Source organism: Ranitomeya variabilis, chromosome 2, assembly GCF_051348905.1.
Source record: "Ranitomeya variabilis isolate aRanVar5 chromosome 2, aRanVar5.hap1, whole genome shotgun sequence".
In the NCBI taxonomy this organism is placed as follows: Eukaryota; Metazoa; Chordata; class Amphibia; order Anura; family Dendrobatidae; genus Ranitomeya; species Ranitomeya variabilis.
In genome coordinates, this window is record NC_135233.1 from 187148752 (window position 1) to 187169682 (window position 20931).

The following is a 20931-nucleotide window of genomic DNA, read 5'->3' on the forward strand; positions in this document are numbered from 1 at the left end:
TCAAAGGCACTCAAATCACCTTTCTTCCCCATACTGATGCTCAGTTTGAACTGCAGGAGATTGTCTTGACCATGTCTACATGCCTAAAAGCACTGAGTTGCCGCCATGTGATTGGCTGATTAGAAATTAAGTGTTAACAAGAAGTTGGACAGGTGTACCTAATAAAGTGGCCAGTGAGTGTATATTGGTATCTTTTCCCAGCCATGAGAACAGTACAGATCCATAATTAGTAGGTCCCTAAGGGACTGATGTAGAAGATGAAAGCCCACCATATTACAATGCAGCCACCTTGTCTGAGGTGTCAGGAGAATGATGACCCGCACATGTCATGTTCTTATAATGTCATCCTTTATAGTCCATATCCATACAATACACGCCGTACAGTATATACATGCCCGCCATGATCATGATATCACCAGCACTTTATCTCACACTTATGATTGTCAATTCACAGATGATATTATATTCACATCGCTGCCCTGGCAATGGCCGATGTTGTGGCTCCTGTGTAGGGGAAAGGTAAGAAGATATAAGAAGTTGTAATACATGACAATATCAGAGGGGGCGCTCCCAGTATCTACATGTCCTGAACGCTATCGGCACCGCCATACGAGCTCCAACACTGAAGACTTCCATGGGCGTCGGAGAAAGGCTGTCCAATATCGCCCACATTGATTTCCTTCAATGTATATAGATTAAAGGCCACTAAATCTAGACTGAGCCATGAGAAGTGTAACAAGCCGGCATGTGACGGACCACCACTACTAAAATGCATATTAGAGCGAGTAATGGTTACATTCATAGAGGCATACAGTATGCGGAGGGGACGGCGTCCCATGACGGCTACAGAACGTTTCCATTAGGTCATTTTTAGGGGAATGTTGAATATGTTTCATAAGTCAACAGTGAAAATAAGAAACTTTGTGATATATCTTATCCGAGAAATCGGCTTCTTCTCCTCCTATACTGATCTTACATTCTCAAAATTGTCAATCTGTCTTCAGTGACTAAAGATTGTCCCATTGCTGTGATTGGATATGACAGTTGGTGCTCAGAAGTTTCTATGGAGAACTGTGTCTGTGGTGAAATGTCTGTATCTGCCTCCAGCTTCTCTCAGCTCTTTCCTCCTTTCTCCATAGAACTTTACAAGCACCAACTGTCAACTCCTGGGAAATCTGTGCTCACTGAATACAGATTGTACCCATGAATGGAGCGTGAAACATCAGTCCTAGAGGTGAAAGAGGCAGAGTTTTCTCAGAAGTTGTAGTACGAAGTTGCTTGCTTTCACATTGTATTATTGATTTATGAGATGAAATTGAACATGATGGTTCCTCTTTAAGTCGATGGGACTAGATTCATAGTAAACTGCTGATATTTAGGGTAGATGGCCTTCTGCTCTTTCAGTCTGTCATGTTCCACTACTTGAACATTTTCCATAAAACAGAAGGCTGTTGTAGCGTAATGTTTGTTCACAATCTCCCGCCTTGATGGGGAGAAATACATAGAAAATAAAATACTACAAAATGCAAAGCGAATAGTAATTGTAAAATAATATCTGGATTCCATGCGCTGATTCCTGTACAACTCCAGAGAAATGTCACTGCCACATCTCTTATAACAAGTGGCGGAGTATCACAAGAGGGAATACAAACCACGGTCTGGCCTTAGTATTTAGAGCCGGCAAGCTAAGTTCAGAAGGATCTGGATTCTGTGTAATCCTGTGTAATCAGCTATCCTCCACTGAAAGTGGCCTCCGCACTGAGTTCATGCATGGTGCGGGGCTGGGGTCCACACATGGTAAGTACATCCCAGCTTTGGCACAAAGTCTCTTATCCAAGAACAAGCTGCAGCTTCTTCAGGACTTTGAGAAAGTTATCAAGGCAAGGTTTTTGTGTTGCCACTTTTCTCTATTTCTGGGGCAAATTCATTCATCACCCTTCTGGCCAAAGGGTTTGTGGTTTTCAGCAGCTCTGCAGCTGATGGCCGGCTACCCAAGCTGCTTTTGCTGCCTTTCCTTTGGAGAAGAGCCTTAAAGTCTTCATTTTTGCTGGAAGTCCGACACAAGCTCAAGGTGCCATACGCAGAGTCAGTGTTGGAGCTTGATGAATTTTTCACTGGTGACACTGAGCTTTGTCTGCTCCCAAATGCATCTCCGGAGTCTTTCCAACCCAGTAACTTCCTCTTTGATCTGAGAAAAGAAAGAAAAGAAGCAAAGTTTACATGATCGGTATACAGGAGTGACTGGGACAGATTGTGACGGCAGGACTGGATCTCATACCGGTGGATGACTGTGAATAAATCCTCGGTGGTCCTGGAGCTCACAAACACCTCGTCGTCATCCTCAATGATGGAGTCTGCCGTCTTACTGGAGACACATTTGTTTCCTTCTTGCATTTCTAGGTGATTACCTATAATACACAGTGAAATTACGTATTATAATCGGCAAAGTGCAGCAGAACCCAACATTATAAACCGTATAAAGTGCGGGGGAACTCTGGTGTGGAGCCACGCGGTAAGCCACCATGCTCCTCCAGCTGGCTACACGGAGAATCTGGTGCAGAGCCTCGTGGTGAGCCGCCATGCTCCTCCACCTGGCTACACTGAGAAACTGGTGTCGAGCCGCCATGCTCCTCCACCTGGCTATGCAAAGAATCTGGTGCAGAGATGCATGGTGAGTTCCAGCTGGCTACACGTAGAATCTGGTGCGGAGCTGAGCGGTGAACTGCCATGCTCCTCCACCTGGCTACGCAGAGAATCTGGTGCAGAGCCGAGCAGTGAGCCATCATGCTCCTCCACCTAGCTACACGGAGAATCTGGTGCAGAGCCGCCATGCTCCTCCAGCTGGCTACACAGAGAATCTGGTGCCTAGTAGCGATGAGCGAGCATGCTCGCCACTACTCAGTACTCACCCGATTATCACTACGCTTGGTGTACTTGGAGGGCACCGAGCATTTCTGGGATTATTTGGCGGGAGCTTGGGTCTCCGCCTTTAAATTTTGGCACTTTTTAGAGCGCCAATCAGCATGCAGGGATTGTCAGCCATGCACTGTGTCATGGTTCACACCGTGCTGCCAACACTATGTCACGGATCCCAGCAGTATGTCAGGGATCCCGGGGAGGATATCTTTATCGTCCCCAATGCTCACACCAATTTGTCACGAACCGGGGTTGTTTGGTTGCCCCTGGTTCCTTCTGAAGGGGATATATCTACAGGTCCTTCTCAAAAAATTAGCATATAGTGTTAAATTTCATTATTTACCATAATGTAATGATTACAATTAAACTTTCATATATTATAGATTCATTATCCACCAACTGAAATTTGTCAGGTCTTTTATTGTTTTAATACTGATGATTTTGGCCTACAACTCCTGATAACCCAAAAAACCTGTCTCAATAAATTAGCATATTTCACCCGTCCAATCAAATAAAAGTGTTTTTTAATAACAAACAAAAAAACCATCAAATAATAATGTTCAGTTATGCACTCAATACTTTGTCGGGAATCCTTTGGCAGAAATGACTGCTTCAATGCGGCGTGGCATGGAGGCAATCAGCCTGTGACACTGCTGAGATGTTATGGAGGCCCAGGATGCTTCAATAGCGGCCTTAAGCTCATCCAGAGTGTTGGGTCTTGCGTCTCTCAACTTTCTCTTCACAATATCCCACAGATTCTCTATGGGGTTCAGGTCAGGAGAGTTGGCTGGCCAATTGAGCACAGTAATACCATGGTCAGTAAACCATTTACCAGTGGTTTTGGCACTGTGAGCAGGTGCCAGGTCGTGCTGAAAAATGAAATCTTCATCTCCATAAAGCATTTCAGCCGATGGAAGCATGAAGTGCTCCAAAATCTCCTGATAGTTAGCTGCATTGACCCTGCCCTTGATGAAACACAGTGGACCAACACCAGCAGCTGACATGGCACCCCACACCATCACTGACTGTGGGTACTTGACACTGAACTTCAGGCATTTTGGCATTTCCTTCTCCCCAGTCTTCCTCCAGACTCTGGCACCTTGATTTCCGAATGACATGCAAAATTTGCTTTCATCAGAAAAAAGTACTTGGGACCACTTAGCAACAGTCCAGTGCTGCTTCTCTGTAGCCCAGGTCAGGCGCTTCTGCCGCTGTTTATGGTTCAAAAGTGGCTTTACCTGGGGAATGCGGCACCTGTAGCCCATTTCCTGCACACGCCTTTCCACACCAGACTCAGTCCACTGCTTCCTCAGGTTCCCCAAGGTCTAGAATCGGTCCTTCTCCACAATCTTCCTCAGGGTCCGGTCACCTCTTCTCGTTGTACAGCGTTTTCTGCCACATTGTTTCCTTCCAACAGACTTACCATTGAGGTGCCTTGATACAGCACTCTGGGAACAGCCTATTTGTTGAGAAATTTCTTTCTGGGTCTTACCCTCTTGCTTGAGGGTGTCAATGATGGCCTTCTTGACATCTGTCAGGTCGCTAGTCTTACCCATGATGGGGGTTTTGAGTAATGAACCAGGCAGGGAGTTTTTAAAAGCCTCAGGTATCTTTTGCATGTGTTTAGAGTTAATTAGTTGATTCAGAAGATTAGGGTAATAGGTCATTTAGAGAACCTTTTCTTGATATGCTAATTTATTGAGACAGGTTTTTTGGGTTATCAGGAGTTGTATGCCAAAATCATCAGTATTAAAACAATAAAAGACCTGACAAATTTCAGTTGGTGGATAATGAATCTATAATATATGAAAGTTTAATTGTAATCATTACATTATGGTAAATAATGAAATTTAACACTATATGCTAATTTTTTGAGAAGGACCTGTATATCCTACTTCCCAGTTCCGATTTGGATCTTGCAGCTCTCTGGCACTCCCTTACTCTCAGGTCAGACTAAGTACTGCACCTAGGGTAATTAGTCGCCAGAAAGGCTGCCTGCTGTGTACTGGCTATTGGGCACACTGCAGCGAGGGCAATATAAGTACTCCCACTCAGGCAGGAACAATAATTATCAATGCCGCCGTCGCTACAAACATTCCCAATTGCACAGAACAAACTATGCTGCCACCAGCTCCAATTTACTGGTCCGGAGCCAACCAAAATCAGTAACGCAATTCACTTCAGAGGACGCACTGTCATATAGAGCAGAAGTGACAAGCTAGCAATTAAAATATTTTACTCCATGAAAAGTTAGGCAGTGTTCACAAAGTATAAAAAGATATTAGAAAGGAGACGATCATATGTACATTACAGATTATAAAATAAGGATTAAAATAGAAGATTACACTCACATTTTGCTTAAGTCATTGCTGGCTAACCATGCTGGTTGAGGATCCAGACATCACAATGCATGACCAAGGGTCTTCGTGCATTAAGGTCCCAGGCAAGAATGAAAGCTGGGCTATGTGCAGGAACTTATACTTCTGGGCTTGTTACATCACTAAGGGGCTGAGTAATGATATGCACTGATCTGATAGTTATTTATGTTCTTCCAAAGTCTCAGACAAAGGCATTCCCAAGTGAGAGGGGAGGGACCACGATTGGCTTTACAGGATGGGTCACCTGCAGTTTAAAGCCACACCCTGCTCACACACTAGTTTCAAGTTACTCAGTGTCCTGCTCTAGGCTTTGCCTTTGGGTGGAGGAATGCAGAGGAGGGGGAGAAAGGGGGGTTGAAGCTGCGTGTGTGTGTAGAAAGCCATGTCCTTCTGAAACTAAACTCACAATAGGACATTTTTGGGCATTATCGTGACACACTGTAATACCACAGCCATCTTTGTTGTGGTATTACAGTGATTGGCTGGCCGCACAGTGTCATCAGGTCTATAAGAGACCTGGCGCCGCCCTGCTTGCTGCATTCTGCTCCGGACTCAGCTAGTGTAGGGAGAGCTGCTGCTGAGATAGGGTCAGATTCTTACAATTATTAGTTAGTGTGGGTCTACTAGTGTTCAATCCACAAATCCTGATAAACCAACAGTACTTTACTGTATAGGGCTCATTCAGGGCTCCAGAGATTGCAGCGCTAGGAAGGCAGAGGAGTCTATGTGCACATATCCACATCAGTGCAAGGCCTGCAGGCACTGTATGTGCGTACATAGCTCTCACTGCATACATCAAAAGGCTCCATTCCTGTCTACTGCTGTGTATTTTATATATACATAGCTGCAGGTATCCGTGGCTAGTTTTTTTTTTTTTTGCAGCTTATACCTGCTCATTTTGTTACAAAGCAATCCATAGTCCCCTTTTTTCTACATTTATTTGCTTGGTCACACTGCAGACTACAGCCAGGTAATTTCAATACAAGATCGTGAAAGTCTAACAATTTAAAACAATTTTTTTTTTTTTCATCAGATGCGAGTGCGCAGAAAGATCTGGCCTTTTTTTGGTACTATACTATTTTTTGGAGTGTATTACAACATTTTAGGACACCATTTTGCTGACCCAAAAATCTTTAGCTGGTCCAAAAATACAAAAATATTTAGCTACAGTTCTTATATTTATCACTGTTATTTTTAAGTACATATCATTGTGCTAATATTTTACAATTTTAGTACTCCAATATATTTTTTTAGTGTTATAGCCTACTTATTGACACAATTTTGGTGGGCCAAAAAAAATCAAGGCCACATTTTGAGCAGTATGTTATGTCCGTCCAACGCCTGGTCTTTCTGTGCTGTACAAATACTTGCTTTTCATGCATACATTCCACTTTTTTGTCTGTCTGCTACCCTAGGTCTATACAGTATTTTGGGGTAAAAAAAAAAAAACCTCCAGGCCACTTACTGAAACAGTCTGATATCTCAGTCAGACGCCTGGTCTATCCGTGGTCTACAAATACTTGCTTTTCAGGCATATATTCCACTTTTTTGTCTGTCTGCTACCCTAGGTCTATACAGTATTTTGGGGTAAAAAAAAAAAAAAACCTCCAGGCCACATACTGAAACAGTCTGATATCTCAGTCAGACGCCTGGTCTATCCGTGGTCTACAAATACTTGCTTTTCAGGCATACATTCCACATTTTTGTCTGTCTGCTACCCTTGGTCTATACAGTATTTTGAGTAAAAAAAAATTAAAAAAACTACAGTCCACATATTACAACAGTCTGTTATCTCCGTCCAAAGCCTGGCCTATCTGTGCTGTACAAATACTTGCTTTTCACGCATACATTCCACTTTTTTGTCTGTCTGCTACCTTAGGTCTATACCGTATTTTGGGGTAAATCTTTTTTAAAAAAAAACTCCAGGCCACATATTGAAACAGTCTGTTATCTCCGTCCAACATCTGGTCTATCTGTGCTGTACAAATACTTGCTTTTCAGGCATACATTCTTAGGGGTCGAGTTCCTGCCTCTGCATAGGGGGAATCTCAAACCATCTCCACTGCGGTCTCCCATTCTTCTTCAGCTGCAGTGGAGCCTGCTCCGTGGAGACGTCGGTCCCAGTGTCTGGCTCAGCCTGATACGGTGCAGATGGTTACTGTTGCCTTTCCAGGCTCAGCCATTGTAGCCAGTACTGGTCAGTGACGAGCAGACGTCTCTAGGACTAAGTCCTGCTTTTCCCCTTCTGAGCATGCCCAGGGTAAGACCTCTCATTGTAGGTCGGGGGTCACATGCTCAGGTACTGCAGCAGCTCCCATTGGTCCTCTAGGAAGGTCCTGAAGTTGCTGCAGCTATAAAAGGTTCGCATGGCCGCATGGCCATGTGCTAGTATCAACTAAGTTAAGTGTTCAACGCCAGTGTGGTCATTTGTATGTGGTTTCAGGGTTCAGATGAAATAAGCCCCTAGAATACCGGCACCTCCGGTGAGGAGTTTTGCGTGTGCTATTCTGACTGCATGACCACTGTTCGCTCTATTTGGTAGCTGTGTTCCTCTGTGAGGTTAACAGGGCACAGCGTTCTCTTGTCTTAAGTGACTCAGTGAAGTAACAGAGTTCACTTATACTGCCATATAGTACCATCAGTTACTAGCAGCGGGTTTTACTCCTGCCCCGGGTTGTGAACGCACCTATTTCTCTATAAATATATATTTAGTGCGTTCCGCCAAACCCTAACATATACTGCACTTTTTTGTCTGTCTGCTACCTTAGGTCTATATAGTATTTTAGGGTAAAAAAAAATTTTTAAAACTCCAGGCCACATATTGAAACAGTCTGTTATCTCTGTCAGACGCCCGGTATATTTGTGGTCTCCAAATACTTGCTTTTCAGGCATACATTCCACTTTTTTGTCTGTCTGCTACCCTTGGTCCATACAATATTTTGGGGTAAAACATTTTTAAAAAAACTCCAGGACACATATTACAACAGTCTGTTATCTCTGTCCGAAACCTGGTCTATCTGTGTTGTACAAATTACATAGTTACATAGTTACATAGTTATTAAGGTTGAAGGAAGACTTTAAGTCCATCTAGTTCAACCCATAGCCTAACATGCCCTAACATGTTGATCCAGGGGAAGGCAAAAAAAACCCATGTGGTAAGAGTAAGCTCCACCATGGGGAAAAAAATTCCTTCCCGACCCCACATAGGGCAATCAGACTAGTTCCCTGGATCAACGCCTTATCAAGGAATCTAATATATATACCCTGTAACATTATACTTTTCCAGAAAGGTATCCAGTCCCCTCTTAAATTTAAGTAATGAATCACTCATTACAACATCATACGGCAGAGAGTTCCATAGTCTCACTGCTCTTACAGTAAAGAATCCGCGTCTGTTATTATGCTTAAACCTTTTTTCCTCCAGACGTAGAGGATGCCCCCTTGTCCCTGTCACCGGTCTATGATTAAAAAGATCATCAGAAAGGTCTTTGTACTGTCCCCTCATATATTTATACATTAACATAAGATCACCCTTAGCCTTCGATTTTCCAAACTAAATAGCCCCAAGTGTAATAACCTATCTTGGTATTGCAGACCCCCCAGTCCTCTAATAAACTTGGTCGCTCTTCTCTACACCCGCTCTAGTTCAGCTATGTCTTTCTTATACACCGGAGACAAGAACTGTGCACAGTATTCTAAGTGTGGTCGAACTAGTGACTTGTATAGAGGTAAAATTATGTTCTCCTCATGAGCATCTATGCCTCTTTTAATGCATCCCATTATTTTATTTGCCTTTGTAGCAGCTGCCTGACACTGGCCACTGAATATGAGTTTGTCATCCACCCATACACCCAGGTCTTTTTCATTAACGGTTTTGCCCAGAGTTTTAGAATTAAGCACATAGTTATACATCTTATTACTTCTACCCAAGTGCATGACCTTACATTTATCCCCATTAAAGCTCATTTGCCATTTATCAGCCCAAGCTTCTAGTTTACATAAATCATCCTGTAATATAAAATTGTCCTCCTCTGTATTGATTACCCTGCAGAGTTTAGTGTCATCTGAAAATATTGAAATTCTACTCTGAATGCCCCCTACAAGGTCATTAATAAATATGTTAAAAAGAAGAGGGCCCAATACTGACCCCTGTGGTACCCCACTACTAACCGCGACCCAGTCCGAGTGTGCTCCATTACTAACCACCCTTTGTTTCCTATCCCTGAGCCAGCTCTCAACCCACTTGCACATATTTTCGCCTATCCCCATTATTCTCATTTTATGTATCAACCTTTTGTGTGGCACCATATCAAAAGCTTTTGAAAAGTCCATATACACTACATCTACTGGGTTCCCTTGGTCCAGTCCGGAACTTACCTCTTCATAGAAGCTGATCAAATTAGTCTGACATGATCGGTCCCTAGTAAACCCGTGCTGATACTGGGTCATGAGGTTATTCCTCTTCAGATACTCCAGTATAGCATCCCTTAGAATGCCCTCCAGGATTTTACCCACAGTAGAGGTTAAGCTTACTGGCCTATAATACTTGCTTTTCAGGCATACATTCCACTTTTTTGTCTGTCTTAAATCCTTGGTCTATACAGTATTTTGGGGTAAAACATTTTTTAAAAACTCCAGGCCACATATTGAAACAGTCTGTTATCTCTGTCAGATGCCCGGTATATCTGTGGTCTCCAAATACTTGCTTTTCAGGCATACAGTACAGACCAAAAGTTTGGACACACCTTCTCATTTAAAGATTTTTCTGTATTTTCATCACTATGAAAATTGTAAATTCACACTGAAGGCATTAAAACTATGAATTAACACATGTGGAATTATATACTTAACAAAAAACTGTGAAACAACTGAAAATATGTCCTATATTCTAGGTTCTTCAAAGTAGCCACCTTTTGCTTTGATGACTGCTTTGCACACTCTTGGCATTCTCTTGATGAGCTTCAAGAGGTAGTCACCGGAAATGGTTTTCACTTCAGAGATGTGCCCTGTCAGGTTTAATAAGTGGGATTTTTTGCCTTATAAATGGGGTTGGGACCATCAGTTGTGTTTAGCAGAAGTCTGGTGGATACACAGCTGATAGTCCTACTGAATAGACTGTTAGAATTTGTATTATGGCAAGAAAAAAGCAGCTAAGTAAAGAAAAATGAGTGGCCATCATTACTTTAAGAAAAGAAGGTCAGTCAGTACGAAAAATTGTGAAAACCTTGAAAGTGTCCCCAAGTGCAGTTGCAAAAACCATCAAGCGCTACAAAGAAACTGGCTCACATGAGGACCGCCCCAGGAAAGGAAGACCAAGAGTCACCTCTGCTTCTGAGGATAAGTTTATCTGAGTCACCAGCCTCAGAAATCGCAGGTTAACATCACCCCTCATTAGAGACCAGGTCACTGCCACACAGAGTTCTAGCAGCAGACATCTCTACAACAACTGTTGTTATTATTATTATTATTTATTATAGCGCCATTTATTCCATGGTGCTTTACATGTGAGGAGGGGTATACATAATAAAAACAGGTACAATAATCTTGAACAATACAAGTCACAACTGGTACAGAAGGAGAGAGGACCCTGCCCACGAGGGCTCACAATCTACAAGGGATGGGTGAGGATACAGTAGGTGAGGAACTGTTAAGAGGAGACTTTGTGCAGCAGGCCTTCATGGTAAAATAGCTGCTAGGAAACCACTGCTAAGGACAGGCAACAAGCAGAAGAGACTTGATTGGGCTAAAGAACACAAGGAATGGACATTAGACCTGTGGAAATCTGTGCTTTGGTCTGATGAGTCCAAATTTGAGATCTTTGGCTCCAACCTCCGTGTCTTTGTGCAATGCAGAAAAGGTGAACGGATGGACTCTACATGCCTGGTTCCCACTGTGAAGCATGGAGGAGGAGTTGTGATGGTGTGGGGGTGCTTTGCTGGTGACACTGTTGGGGATTTATTCAAAATTGAAGGCATACTGAACCAGCATGGCTACCACAGCATCTTGCAGTGGCATGCTATTCCATCCGGTTTGTGTTTAGTTGGACCATCATTTATTTTTCAACAGGACAATGACCCCAAACACACCTCCAGGCTGTGTAAGGGTTATTTGACCAAGAAGGAGAGTGATGGGGTGCTACGCCAGATGACCTGGCCTCCACAGTCACCAGACCTGAACCCAATCGAGATGGTTTGGGGTGAGCTGGACCGCAGAGTGAAGGCAAAAGGGCCAACAAGTGCTAAGCATCTCTGGGATCTCCTTCAAGATTGTTGGAAGACCATTTCCGGTGACTACCTCTTGAAGCTCATCAAGAGAATGCCAAGAGTGTGCAAAGCAGTCATCAAAGCAAAAGGTGGCTACTTTGAAGAACCTAGAATATAAGACATATTTTCAGTTGTTTCACACTTTTTTGTTAAGTATATAATTCCACATGTGTTAATTCATAGTTTTGAAGCCTTCAGTGTGAATGTACAATTTTCATGGTCATGAAAATACAGAAAAATCTTTAAATGAGAAGGTGTGTCCACACTTTTGATCTGTGCTGTACATATATATATAAATATACACTATGTCACTTTGTCGCCATAAAAGGAAGGGGGCCCAGACACGTTTCTTGCGCAGGGGCCAGTGTCCGCCCCTGGACGTAAATGTATGTTATTTGTCGTGAAGGGGTTAAAAGACACTAAAAGACAAAACATATGCACAGAAAGTCATTTTTACAAAGAAATTGATATTCTTTTGAGCATATTCTGATTGCTCTCTTGAGGGCTTTCAGAGTGGACCCACACAAACATGACTGAAAATAGCATCATATTAACCCTTAAGCTGCTTCTCAAGAAATCTACTGTCACCCTTATTATAAAGAGAATATTGGGCAGTGTCTTTGCTATAAGACCAAGTACAGGATGAGGCTAATAATGAAGGGGTAAAATGAGAAAGAAAAAAAGACTAACAAAGGGAAGTAGGAAGCAAGATGGGAAACAGAGAAGGGGGAAAGGGAGGCAGGAGACTGGTACCGTGGATATAAAAAGTCTGCACACCCCTGTTTGAAAAATCATACCAAGAATAATCACTTCCATCAGAGCCTATACCTGAATCTAATATATAATTGTTGGGTGACCACAGGGGGGTGCTGTACACAGGAGATGCCCCCGCTATCTGACAGATCCGGAGAGATACTGTAAGGAAGAGCGAGAAAAGATTGCCAATTCTAGATGTGCCGTGCTGATAGACCCTGACCCAAAAAGAATGAACGCTGTCACACACTCACAGGGGACTGGAAAAAAGAGCAGAAGTGAATACGTCCTCCTGTCAGTACATTTCTTCCTCACTGGACATGGATCATGCAGATCATCATGTGGGACCTTCTCTGAAGGTGTATACACATCCCCATCCCTTTCCAGGATGACTTTCCATTAATAACCTCTTCCTTCACTACATACATCGCCATGACAAAAGGGAAATTTAATATGCAAAATGCCTCTTTAGAGAAGCAGAGGACTAGACCTCTATAGCGCCACCTGTAGTAAGTAGTGATCCGACAAGTCACTATCGATCCTTTAACAAGTCTTGCCACATGACTTAGGATAAAAGCCAAATAAGAATCTCAATTTGTGGAGATGGTGCCCAGTGATGTGGCTAGGTGAGCGGCTCTGGACTGAGGTCTAAGGGGTAACTGAAGAAGAAATATGCGTATTTAATTTCCCAGAGGAGCCTTCTTACACTGGCATGCCAGAGTCCGTACGTCACTCTCCACAAGCAGAAACATTACCCCTTAGACCTCAGTCCAGAGCCTCTCACCTACCCAAATCAGATCTCACACTTTGTACTGATGAGGGGCGACACCCTGAAACACCGTGTTTGCAAACTGAGATTCTGATTTGGCTTTTATCCTTAGTCATGTGGCAAGACTCATTAAAGACTTGGCAGTGACTTGTAGGATCACTGCTTACAATAGGTGGCGCTCTAGAGTTCTAGTCCTCTTCCTCTCTGAAGAGGCAATTTGCAAGCTTTACCTAAAGAATCTGACATTTGAGGATGTGGTATCATCTAATCTTCACTGCTCATGTTCAGCCAGGAACCGGCCTTCAGCCACCAGTGTACCGCACCCACTATAAATGTCCTCTTAGGGTACCGTCTCACAGTGGCACTTTTGTCGCTACGACGGTACGATCCGTGACGTTCCAGCGATATCCATACGATATCGCTGTGTCTGACACGCAGCAGCGATCAGGGACCCTGCTGAGAATTGTACGTCGTAGCAGATCGTTTGGAACTTTATTTCGTCGCTGGATCTCCCGCTGTCATCGCTGGATCGGTGTGTGTGACACCGATCCAGCGATGCGTTCGCTAGTAACCAGAGTAAACATCGGGTTACTAAATGCAGGGCCGCGCTTAGTAACCCAATGTTTACCCTGGTTACCCGGGGACTTCGGCATCGTTGGTCGCTGGAGAGCGGTCTGTGTGACAGCTCTCCAGCGACCACACAACGACTTACCAACGATCACGGCCAGGTCGTATCGCTGGTCGTGATCGTTGGTAAATCGTTTTGTGTAACGGTACCCTTACTCCGGTGAACTGATGATATATACCTTCCTGTTTTTAAAATAGGTACTTTAAAGTATTAGTGTAAGGGAATACAAATGTATGCATCCATATTATTTTCCTTATTTCTTTTTCTTTTTCCACCTGAAAAGATTTCAACTAAACTGCACAGATTATGGGTGACATCAAAGATGGAAGAAGGTCTGAAATCATTCTTCTTGCTAGGATTTTCTTACATGACAAAACCTGCAATATTAATAGGGGTGTGAAGACTTTTTATATCCAGTGTAGCTGGAGGAATCTGAGAGTGGTTTAAACCAAGCAACATTTGGAATTTGAGGAAATCTTGAAAAGTCATTCTTGCTAAAGGCTCTTTCACACGTCCAGATATTTCCGGGACTGGAAAAAAACAGTACCGGAGATATCAGTGTCCGTGTGTTCAATTCCTGTGGCATACTGTACATGTGACTTCACTGCAGTTCACGGAGCTGAGCTCTGCACCGTGAGACTTTTTCTCACAGTACTGAGGTCACCACAGTTCAGCCCTGCTTGGAATGCAGCCTCAGTGGCCAGCAGTAACCTCTATGACGTCACAGCTAGTCACTGACACTGTGCTCGCAGCAGTTCTCGCAGCAGTTCATTCATCAGTAGTTCTCAGCCTGGACAGTCGCATCTTGGCACCGTCCAGGTTGAAAACTGTATATCCCCCAGACATGGATTACAGTGTGGGACAGAATGACTGACAGGTGAGGGATAGTGTTGTTTTTTATTTTTGTTTGATTACAGGAGACAAGGGCTTCAATGGAATGGGCGTTAGGTGAGTATAACTGTGTTTGTTATTTTTAAATTAAAAAGGAAAAGTGTGTTCTTTATTCTGACTTTGTGTTTATTTACAATATAACTATAGGATTAGTAATGGATAGGTGTCTTATAGATGCTTCTCCATTACTAACCCGTGGGTTTGATGCCACCAGACTACAAAGGTGACATCAACAAATATGAATCGAACTTGCCCCAGCTACAGGGCAAGTGGGAAGAGCAGGGCAAAGCGCCAGAATTTGGGCATCTAGAAGATGCGCCTTTTCTGGGCGACTGCGGGCTGTTATTTTTAGGGTTGGGGGAAATATTCATGGCCCCTTACCAGCCTTAGAATACCAGCCTTCAGCTGTCTGCTTTAGCATTTAGCATTTTGTCAAAAATGGGGGGGTACACCACGGTTTTCTTTATGATTTAATTAATTAAAAAATACTTCATGGGGACCCCTCTATTCTTGATAACCAGCTTTGCTGAAGCTGACAGCTGAGAGTTGCAGCCTGCAGCTGTCAGTTTTGCTTGGCTGGTTATCAAAAATAGAGGGGAACCGACACCAAATTTTTTAAATGTATTTATAGTGCAGGTGCTAGCTGATGAATATTCTTATCAGCTGCTGTCTGCTGTCGCTGTTAAAAGTTGAATACAATCTCAAAATTCTCCCCTGCTAGCTCTGATCGCAGGGGACAATGACAGGAGTTGTCTTCAGCACCCGGCGGAAGGAAAACAGTGCAAACAGTACTGCGGATTCTCAGCTGCCAGGGCGTGCCTCACTGATGACACACAGATATCATTCGTGTGTCATCAGTGTGCACGCGTGTGACATTTTGCATCCTGTGCTGCTGTTAAAACAACGGACATGTCAGCATGTTTTGCCCATGGACACACGGTCCATGGAAACACACTGACGTGCACAGAATGTGAATGGGGTCTATGTGTGTATGTTTTTCCGGGGCATGTCAAAGTTGTCACCACACGTACTGGACACACTAATGTGTGCAAGAGCCCTAACAGAATTCTGCAGCCCCGCCACCTATGTTTGTGAGCTGGGCCTTGGTGTGCCCAATATATTTGAAACATATATAAATGTTTTATAATTTAGCCTGGATGGCCTCTTTAACCCCTTAAGGACTGGGTAGATTTTTAAATTTGCACTGTTGTTTTTTCCTCCCCTTAACTCTCTTCCCCATATCTTTCTTATTTTTCCGTCGACATATCCTGGTGGTGGTGGTGGGGGGGGGGGGTTGCAGGATTAGTTGTACTGGTGAACTACACCATCCATTTTATCATGTGATGAACTGGAAAGAGGGAAGGAAAAATCCAATTGTGGCAAAATACGTATATACTCGAGTATAAGCCGACCTGAGTATAAGTCGAGCCCCCTAATTTTGCAACAAAAAACTGGGAAAACTTATTGACTCGAGTATAAGCCTAGGGTGGAAAATGCAGCAGCTACTGGTAAATGTCAAAAATAAAAATAGATACCAATAAAAGTAAAATTAATTGAGACATCAGTAGGTTAAGTGTTTTTGAATATCCATATTGAATCAGGAGCCCCGTATAATTCTCCATACAGTTCTTTATGGCCCCATAAGATGCCCCATATAATGCTCCATTCAGTTCTTTATGGCCCCATAGATGCTCCATATAATGCTCCATGCAGTTCTTTATGGCCCCATGTAATGCTCCATATACTGTAATTCTCCATGCAGTTCATTATGGCCCCATAGATGCCCCATATAATGCTCCATGCAGTTCTTTATGGTCCCATATAATGCTCCATGAAGTTATGTCCCCATAGATGCTCCATATAATGCTCCATGCAGTTCTTTATGGCCCCATAGATGTCCCATATTATGCCCCATATAATGCTCCATGCAGTTATGGCCCTATAGATGCCCCATGTAATGCTCCATGCAGTTATGGCCCCATAGATGTCCCATATAATGCTCCATGCAGTTATGTCCCCATAGATGCTCCATATAATGCTCCATGCAGTTCTTTATAGCCCCATAGATGTCCCATATAATGCCCCATATAATGCTCCATGCAGTTATGGCCCCATAGATGCCCCATATAATGCTCCATGCAGTTATGGCCCCATAGATGCCCCGTATAATGCTCCATGCAGTTCTTTATGGCCCCATAGACGCTCCATATAGCATTGTGCCACATGTAATGCTGCTGCTGCACTAAAAAAAAAAAAATGATATACCTCTCGTCGCTGCCCCTCAGCGTCCCGTCTCTCCGCACTGACTGTTCAGGCAGAGGGAGGCGCGCACACTAATACGTCATCGCACCCTCTGACCTGAACAGTCATTGCAGAGGATGCGGAAGACAGGGCGGTGGTGGAATGCGGAAAGGTGAATATGACATACTCACCTAATCCCGGCGCTCCTGGCGCGGTCCCTGCATGTCCCACGTCTCCGGGAGCGGCAGCTTCTTCCTGTAGTGAGCGGTAACATGGCACCACTCATTACAGTAATGAATATGCGGCTCCACCCCTACGGGAGTGGAGTCCATATTCATAACTTTAATGAGAGGTACCAGTGACCGCTGAACAGGGGAAGAAGCTGCAGCACCCGAAGACCGTGGAACATGCGGGGACCATGCCGGGAGCGCCAGGACAGGTGAGTATTTGACAGGCGTCGCTCCCCGCCGACCCCCCAGCCTTCCATGACTTGAGTATAAGCCGAGAGGGGCACTTTCAGCCCATTTTTTTGGGCTGAAAATCTCGGCTTATACTCGAGTATATACGGTAGCTTGTGTCTCCATTTTCCGAGAGCCGTAGCGTTTTCAGGATAATGGGCTGTGTGAGAACTTATTTTTCGCGCTCTGAGTTGATGTTTTTATTGATATCATTTTGGGGTAGATATGATGTTTTGATCACCTCATATTACATTTTTTTATCTTGTTGCTGCATCCAAAAAGCTGCAAATCTGGCATTTTGATTTTTATTTCTCATTAATCCATTTACCAATTAACTACGGTAATTTATGTTATATTTGGATAGATCGGACATTTACGAATGCAGCAATACCAAATATGTGTATTTCTTTTACTGAATTTATAATGGCGGAAAAAAAGAGTTATTTGAACTTTTTTTTCCATATTTTTAACACATTCTTTTTACTTTTCACTGTATTTGTTAGTCCCCTTAGGGGTCTTGAACCTGCGATCATGTGATCTGATGTGCTACGTACAGCAATGCCACAGTATTTATCTCGTTTGATATAAGAGCAGTTAAATGGGCAGTGAGGGGGCTTAAATGCCTCAATCTCACTGTGTGTCCCCTAGTGCTGATGGGGGCACTTTGGGCAGAGCCTCTACATAAATACTATTTTTAATTGCAAATAAAATAATCTGCATAATGATTAATAATAATATTGCAGGCAAAAAAATCATAAAGATTCGCGAACACTAGCGTAAAAATTGGACGAGTGCAATCCGATAAAAATTCAGATTGTGCTCGGACCAATGTCATTCAGCGCAGATCTGCGGATTTATTCTCTGCTGTATTTGGCATGCTGCAATTTCACTCCGAAATCAGTAAGGCTACTTTCACACTAGCATCGCTTGCTGTACGTCGCAATGCGTTGTTTTGGAGAAAAAACGCATCCTGCAAAGTTGCCCGCAGGATGCGTTTTTTTTCTCCATAGACTTGAATTAGCGATGCATTGCGTCGTGTTTTGGCGGACCGTCGGCACAAAAAAATGTTCCATGTAACTTTTTTTTGTGCGTCGCGTCCGCCATTTTCGACCGCGCATGCGCGGCCGAAACTCCGCCCCCTCCTCTCCGGACTTCAGAATGGGCAGCGGATGCGTTGTACAACTGCATCCGCTGCCCATGTCTTGCAGTTATTTCACAGCGTCTGTCGGTACATCGGCCCAACGCATTGCGACGGGCCCGTACCGACGGATCAGTGTGAAAGTAGCCTAAGGTGAAAGAAAAACAAATCACATACCGTACGGAAACATTCCAACTCTATAACATAGGAAACAGTAAATGGTCCTGTAACTGACTAATAGCTGCAGGGTAAAAAAATGGATCATACACGGACAGCACACGGACAGAATACGCACAGCACAAGGACAGTATATGGACAGCACAAAGACAGTATACGGAGAGCACAAGGACAGTATACGGATAGCACAAGGACAGTATACGGACAGCACAAGGACAGTATACGGACAGCACAAGGACAGTATACGGACAGCACAAGGACAGTATACGGACAGCACAAGGACAGTATATGGACAGTATTAGGACAGCACAAGGACAGTATACAAACAGCACAAAGACAGTATACGGACAGCACAAGCACAGCACAAAGACAGTATACGGACAGCACAAGGACAGTATACGGACAGCACAAGGACAGTATACGGACAGCACAAGGACAGTATATGGACTGCACAAGGACAGTATACGGACAGCACAAGGACAGCATACGGACATCACAAGGACAGTATACGGACAGCACAGACAGTATATGGACAGCAAAAAGACAGTATACGGACAGCACAAGGACAGTATACGGAGAGCACAAAGACAGTATATGGATAGAACACGGACAGTATATGGACAGCACACGGACAGCAGAAAGACAGTATATGGACAGAACACGGACAGTATATGGACAGCACATGGACAGTATATGGACAGCACAAGGACAGTATATGGACAGCACAAGGACAGCACAAAGACAGTATACGGACAGCACAAGGACAGTATACGGACAGCACAAAGACTGTAGACGGACAGCACAAGGACAGCACAAAGACAGTATACGGACAGCACAAGGACAGTATACGGACAGCACAAGGACAGTATACGGACAGCACAACGACAGTATATGGACAGCACAACGACAGTATATGGACAGCACAAGGACAGTATACGTACAGCACAACGACAGTACATGGACAGCACAAGGACAGTATATGGACAGCACAAGGACAGTATATAGACAGAACACGGACAGTATATGGACAGCACACGGACAGCAGAAGGACAGTATATGGACAGAACACGGACAGTATATGGACAGCTCAAGGATAGTATATGGAAAGAACACGGACAGTATATGGACAGCACACGGACAGCAGGACAGTATATGGACAGAACACGGACAGTATATGGATAGCACACGGATAGTATATGGACAGCACAAGGACAGTATATGGACAGCACAAGGACAGTATACGGACAGCACAAGGACAGTATATGGACAGTATATGGACAGCACACAGACAGTATACAGACAGCAGACGGACAGCACACGGACAGTATCCAGACATCAGACGGACAGTATACCGACAGTGCAGCCGCAGCCTGCGCTATAAATAAAAACAAAATTTCTCACCATGATTTGGGGTGAACTCACTATTTCTCACGATGCTGAGGTCACCTGCCTGGAACTCAGCCTCAATGACTGGCGGTGACCTCGATGACATCACCGCTAGTCACTGATACTGCTCATTCCCCAGTGATTCTCGGCTTGGAGGGTCACATCTTGGCACTGTTCAGGTTGAAAACTGTTTATCCCCAGACATGGATTACAGCGTGGGGCAAAACAATGGAAAGGTGAGGGATATTGTTGTTTTTTATTTTTGGTTTATTACAGGAGACGAGGGATTCAATGTAGTGGGCATTAGGTGAGTATAAGGCTGGAGTCACACACAACGTATAAAAAAAGTCAGTTTTTTACAGACCAAATACGCAGAAATGTTCCCTGAACAGTGATCCATATGTCATCTGTAGGTAAGGTGAGGCTGTGTATTTTGCGCATGTAAACCTCCATATGGCATCCGTATGGCATCCGTGCAGCGAGATTTTCTCGATTTTCTCGCCGGCTTGCAAAATGGACATAGAATGGAGCCATGGGATCAAATATTCATGAAAACATATATACAGTACATATATATATATATATATTTATTTAATACAAAGTTAGATAGCAGAAAAGACGGTAATTCAATTGCCGGCTTTTGCTATCTCCTTATCAAACCCAACAGGATATGAGACATGGTTTACATACAGTAAACCATTTCATATCCCTTATATTTTTACATATTCCTCACTAATAATGTTAGTAGTGTGTGTGTGTGCAAAATTTGGGAGCTCTAGGCGTTAAAATAAAGGGTTAAATCACGGAAAAAAATGGCGTGGGCTCCCGCGCAATTTTCTCTGCCAGAGTGGGAAAGCTAGGGACTGAGGGAAGATATTAATAGCCTAGAACGGGACCATGGTTATTGCCCCCCAGCTAAAAACATCTGCCCCC

General features: G+C 43.7%; 1 protein-coding gene across 4 annotated transcripts in view; it reads right to left on the reverse strand.

The window, feature by feature from the left end:
* Positions 1-331: 331 nt before the first annotated feature.
* Positions 332-20931, reverse strand: part of NHSL2 (NHS like 2) — a 458134-nt gene continuing 437534 nt past the window's right edge. For all 4 annotated transcript variants that reach the window (XM_077283326.1, XM_077283328.1, XM_077283325.1 and 1 more), the window contains exons 7-8: positions 2279-2408; positions 332-2188 (exon numbers count right to left, since the gene is read on the reverse strand). In XM_077283326.1, the coding sequence (XP_077139441.1) occupies positions 1876-2188; positions 2279-2408 (443 nt within the window). In that variant the 3' untranslated portion in view covers positions 332-1875. The remainder of the gene's footprint in view (positions 2189-2278; positions 2409-20931) is intronic.